The 6,000-nt window shown below is 46.0% G+C and overlaps 1 protein-coding gene across 2 annotated transcripts in view; it reads left to right on the top strand.

Annotated features, from left to right (window-relative positions):
- The first annotated feature begins 2,765 nt into the window (after window positions 1–2,765).
- The window catches only part of ASB4 (ankyrin repeat and SOCS box containing 4), a 60,662-nt gene continuing 57,427 nt past the window's right edge, over window positions 2,766–6,000 (top strand). For both annotated transcript variants that reach the window (XM_090046989.1, XM_090046988.1), the window contains exon 1: window positions 2,766–3,067. In XM_090046989.1, the coding sequence (XP_089903115.1) occupies window positions 2,875–3,067 (193 nt within the window). In that variant the 5' untranslated portion in view covers window positions 2,766–2,874. The remainder of the gene's footprint in view (window positions 3,068–6,000) is intronic.

The raw sequence follows: 6,000 nt of genomic DNA, 5'->3' as shown, positions 1-6,000 counted from the left end.
CCCTGGCCTTGCTCCCAGCTGTGGTGTGCTGCCTGGGGCTGGCAGCATCCCCCACTCCCTCAGCCCCCAACCGTCTTCCCCAGCCCTGCCCCACAGCCCCACTTACCTCTATGTTCCAGGGGTGAAGGGCGAGTCTGAGCCTGAGCCTGAGCCCAGCCTTGGCTGCCTCAGAGGCTCAGGTCCTGCCCTCTTCCCTCTCCCTCCCCCTCTGGCCAGGGCTGGGGGTTTCCCACCCTTTTTGCAATCAGCTCTTGCAGGCTGGAGCTGTGCCAGCCTGCAACAGCTCTTTGCAAAAGTGAAGAATCCACGAATTTCTCTTCTAAAAAGAAAAATTGATGTTTTCTCCAATAAAAACAGGCCATCCATGGTTTTTTCTGGTTTCCCATGTGAAATGGAAAACTCAGACCCTGGTGATGAGCAAACCTGCAGAGTTTTGTTGTTGTGGTTCTGGACCGCAAATCCCAGAGACCGGTTGGGGGCGGAGGGGGTGGCAGCAGGAAAAGGAAGCAAACACAGCCCATGCTGGCCAGAGAGCTGTGCTGTAGCATCCCCTGGCTTCTGGCCTGAGCCACTGCAGGCATGTGGTTGCATTTCTGGAATCAGAAGCAAATGCCTGGTAAGTTTCTCAGTTTAATCTCTGCAGTTTAGACTAACCTGCAAAGACTGACTCGATTCAGCCTTGGGCTTCTTGACTACCTGTACTTAGCCTAGATGTCCTAAACACCTGAAAACCCACTGACAGGAGTTGAAATTGTAGGTAGCAGGGAGACTTCCAACTGAAGAGGTAGATGCACAGCATCTCTGAAATCCGGCCTACCATGTCTTGAGCTTGAGCTTGAGCAATCAAAAAGGTGAGTCACCCAAAATCAAAGGCCTTTGCTGAAACTGTGATCTTTGCTTTTGGGCATGGCAGTCTGTCAGCAATTCTGTCTCATGTACTATTGAATATATCTAGCTATAGTGACATTTCTACATCTATCTAATGCATCTTTTGTACTTCAGTTATGTGATGACCTTGTCTAAAGTGTCAAAAGTAGATGGTAGTTAGAGTATAGTAATTCTCCTTTCTGGAAATCCCTATAATTACCAAATGGCGAATGAATAGATAACAGATAAAAAGATCATTCTGTTTTGGAGGATTTTAAGGTTTCAAAAAGTAGTTTTATTCAAAAACTCAACATATCTAAATTCTACTTGAAACAAAATTGCTTTGCTCTGTGCTCTTCTCTTCTGAAGCCTGCCTGGAGGACTTTCCCAGAGGCAAGACCCCAGGACCTCAAATTTCCTGTTCTGACAAAATAGGGATTCTGGAATTTGGAAGGCCAGGCTGCTAAGGAACTAGGACTCCCAGTGTTTTTACAGAATCATAGAGAAGTAGAATGGGAAGGGACCTCCATAGGTCATCTAATCCCACACCCTGCCTGAGGCAGGATCATCCCTATCTAAACCATCCTATACAAATCATAAATCTAAATACTTCCTAAAACTAAAGTCAACCCTTACACAAGACACAACACCTGTCATAAGTAAAGCAGGGGAACCATGGCAGCCAATGTCCTGCTTTTATCCAGGGTTGTTAATATATGCTCAAGAGATCCTAGGTAGAGGGCTATGCCCTCCCTGCCCCCCCAAGTTTGTACTACTCTTACCATAAAGGAAAACTTTTTTTCTGAACCCAAATGTGGTGAGTCTGACCCTAAGTAAGAAGATCCTTTAGCCAGAAATCTCTGACTTTAAGTCCCAGCAGGAGCTGGCACACCCCAAGTGAAAATTGCCAGCCTTGGCTGCAGCCAACACCCAATGCTTCTGAGGAAGGCGTAAAAATATCCTGACACATGTAGCAGAAAGGGGTGGGGAGAGAGAGCAAAGCCCATAAGCATGGAAAATATCCATAGTAGAACGTAGGTATAGCTATGCCTAGATCATCCCCAACCAATGGCTGTCCAACCATTTTTTTAACATATTCAGTGATGGAGGGTCCACAACTTCCTTAGGGAGTCTGTTCTATTGCCTCCTGGCTCTAACAGTGAAGAAGTTTTTCCTGGTTCAAACTCTGTGCTCTTCAGCAGCCTGCCAGGCAGGTTTCCATTACAGCTTAACCTTTGGAACAATTCACTGAAGATTGTTGTGGATTCTTCATCACTGGTAAATATTAAATCAAGAGGGGTATTGAACTAACATATAAGCTCTAGTTTAAACAGGAATTAAGACCAGAAAGTCCTCTGGCCTATGGTGTTACACAGGAGACCAGACTAGGCAAGCACACCAACCCCTCCTGTGAATGCATGAGACCTGTCTGGCAGTGTTCCAGATGGCTGGAAGAATTGAATCAAAACTGACACAGCCTTGATGGAATTAGTTTAGAAGACTGATTTAATTCCAGTGAAAATGTGCTGGCAAAGTTTTATTCTACCAGGATTAGTCAAAAGGTGCATGTGGAAGATGTTTTTAAACTAAGTGATAAGCCAGATCAGGCAACTGGTGCTCTGGCAAAAAAAACTTGCTCATGGCATTCCTGGAGAAATGATGCTAGGGTTAAGTGTCTTTTAATTAATTTTACCATATTCAAATGAGATAATAGACTGGTCAATGAAATGTAGCATATATTAAGCCCCTGGTGATATGCTTTATAGTGGTGTCATCACCAAGGCTGTCTGTGCTTGCCTTGACAAAACTAGGATATTCAAGATTGGCATGTCAATGTTTGTAATGCTCCTTATATAAATAGAACACACAGAACAGCATGACCAAGTGCTAAAGTTACCTTCTGGCCTACCAGATCTCTAGCACAGTACTGCACTTATAGGGACCTCAGGGCAGTTCTCTGCCTAACCTAAACAAATACATTGAGAAACAGAGACAAGGGAGACAGACATGGAAAGACGGAGCATGGAAGAAAGAATCACTCGGTGTATGGCTGAGAAGTTAGCGAAAAAAACTTTTCTTGAAGCTCTAAAATCAAATGATTACAAAACCATGGAAGATCTTTTGCTTGAAAAGCAAATAGATGTAGACACAGTGTTCGAAGTGGAAGATGAAAACCTGATTTTGGCATCCTACAAACAAGGTAAAACAGTGGCAGCTATTGCATTTGCAAAACATGAAACAAACTGGTTTTGGTAACTACATTTTGTAGAAAAAATGGTGTTAGTTTGTTTCTTCAAAACATATAGCTTATACTGAGCTGTACAACTTTTTAATATACTGCTAGCAGGGTTTCAATCTAAGGGATAAATCTAGGGTTGCCAACTCTGACTGAAGCTATTCTGGGAGATTTTTTCCCCCCCAACACAACGTAATGTCATTAATAGGGGTGCACTGATAGAGATTTTTTGGGTTGATACCGGTGGTCAATTTTTAACAAGCCATAGTGGCCAATACCAATCCAATTGCCAATATGCAGCTGAAGGGGCATGGGGGAGGCAAATCAAGGCCCCTACAGTGAGGGAGGGAGTGGAGCTGGGGCAGGGGCAGGGGCAGGGGCAGGCACTGCATAACTGGAACAGCATGCAAGATGGAGCCGTGGGTGGCTTGTCCGGGGGACACTGGGGGGCAGGGGGAGGGAGGGAGGGAGGTGGCTCCTGTCACTATGCAGACCCTGGGAAGGTACAGTGGGTGTGCACCCCTGGCTTTGCATGTGGGGCAAGGGTGGGCTGCCACTGTGGGCTGGAGCCGAGGTGTTGCCAAGCTCTTCCCACTGGGCTGGGCTGGGCTGTGCTCAGGATGGGTGGTGGTGCTGAGAGGGGAGCCATGAGGGGGCTGCAGTTGCCCCAGAATTTTCCATAGCCCCCCTCCCAGTGCTGCCACCACCTGCAGCCATGGCCCAGCCCACAGAGGCAGCCTGCCCTTGCCCCACACACAGATCTGGGGGCACATGCCCCCCATACCCTCCTCGGGTCTGCACAGTGGCGGGAGGTGCCACTCCCTCCCTGCGCACCCTGGATGAGCTGCTCACAGCTCCATCTTGCCCCTGCCCACCCTCCTTCACTCAATCTGGAGACCCAATCTGCCCTGCCCCCCACAACAGACCCCTTTCCTCACAACAGACTTACCAGCTAGACCCAGCTGTTCTGCATGCTGCCAGGCTGCACTCCTGCCCACTTGTGTACTGTGCTGTGGCCACACACATGCAGTGGGGATTTATCGGCAACATTGTCAGCCATATCAGCCAAGAAAAGCCAACTACCAATACTGTCAATTTTCCTATTATCAGTGCTGATTTGGGACTGAAGTATCAGTGTACCTCTAGTCTTTAATTGTACTGTTCAACCCATTCACAATATCAATCTCCTGGATTGCTTTCAATAGTCACCAGGAGATTGATGCCGATTCCGATACACTTCCGGCCAATCTGGGATGGTTGGCAACCATAGATAAATCCTGTGCCTAACACTGCAGCTCTGGAAGTCTCCAGAAGCTGTTGAACTGGTGTTATTTAACTGCATTTTGTAGACTATATAGGATTTCCTTACATCTTTTCTGAAAGGGTATCTTAAGGGCAGGCCAAGGATTGATTTTTTTAAAATGTGAGGATGGCTTACTGCTATCCTACTCAGAGTTGTGGAAGTTGCTGCAGGTTCAGTGATGTCTGGGAAGAGGATCCTTTGCTTTTTTCCTGCACAGTGCAGAATATGCATATACATTATATGTATGTCTATGTAAATTCATAATATGTACTTATTCAATCCACATAAAAAGCCCATCCAGAAACATAAGCTGAAAATGGGAAGTATGGAACTACATTTAGTAGAAGTATTATGTCTTCCTCTTAAGCCTGAGGAAATTCCCGAGGCCTGGATGTTATTTGGTAGAGAAAATTTGTTTTTCAAAATCTCAGAAGTGAGATGCTTTGAGATATGTGTCAAGTAAGGCTAAACCATATACTGTCACCCTGGAAATATACAGTCAGAGCTAACATTTGAGCCAAAGAATCCAATTCAGGGTAGAAAAGAAACAAATCATGAGGTACAGACTAAGGCTTTGAGAAATTTCACTGAGTGTTTCATTTCAACGCTGCTTTGACCTGGTTCGAGCTCAAAACAGCGAAATCAAAACAAAACAAAAGGCTTTGAAATAGCCTCAAAACAAAATGAGGGCAGTCAAAAAATTTCCAAAGTTTTGAAACATTTCAAGCTTCGAAGCTGGGCTTGCTTGCAGCTAAAGAGAAACTAAGGAGAAGGAGGGGGAAGAGGGGGAAAGGACTGCTCTGATATTGACATGTGTAGCTGGCCAGTGACTGTGATCCTTCCCTGAGGTCCCTTCCAATCCCAGTGCTCTGGGGGAGGGACAGAAAAACAGCATAAAAAGCACTGTTTGAACTGAGCTTTCTCCATGTGTTCACACTTACAAGTGACACGAGTTTTGCTCTGAACAGTTTGAGGTGCAGTTTCCCAGAAACCCCTGCACCTATCTCCTTGAAACTTGACAGGCATTGTGGCCTCAGCAGGGGCTACCCTCCCTGCTGTTTTCAGTTGAATCATGGAAGAAATGACAAACTTTTGGGCATTTTCATGATTCCCCAGTATAGCCTGAAGGGCGAAACATGACAAAACAGTGAAACAATTTTCATAGATTTCATAGACATTAGGGCTGGAAGGGACCTCAGAAGATCAGTGAGTCCAGTACCCTGCCCAGAGGGCAGGAAGTCAGCTGGGGTCATAGGATCCCAGCAAGATAAGCATCCAAATTTGCTCTTGAAGGTGTTCAATGTAGGTGCTTGAACCACCTCCGATGGCAGGCTGTTCCAGACCTTGGGGACTCGGACAGTAAAGAAATTCTTCCTTATGGGCAGCCTGAAATGGTCTTCAAGTTGTTTATAACCATTCAACTTTATCATCCCTTGTGGCACTCTGGTAAACAAATGTTCCCCCAGATACTGGTGGTCACCCCTGATAAACTTATAGGTGGCCATCAGATCACCCTGAGCCTGCACTTTTCCAGGCTAAAGAGCCCCATGGTTCTCAGCCTGTCATCGTATGGTCTGTTTTCCTGACCTCTGAT

The sequence above is a fragment of the Crocodylus siamensis genome, chromosome 5 (assembly GCF_052110815.1).
Source record: "Crocodylus siamensis isolate JL-2025a chromosome 5, ASM5211081v1, whole genome shotgun sequence".
In the NCBI taxonomy this organism is placed as follows: Eukaryota; Metazoa; Chordata; order Crocodylia; family Crocodylidae; genus Crocodylus; species Crocodylus siamensis.
The sequence above is the reverse complement of the archived record's forward strand: the minus strand, read 5'-3'. Positions and strand labels throughout refer to the sequence as shown.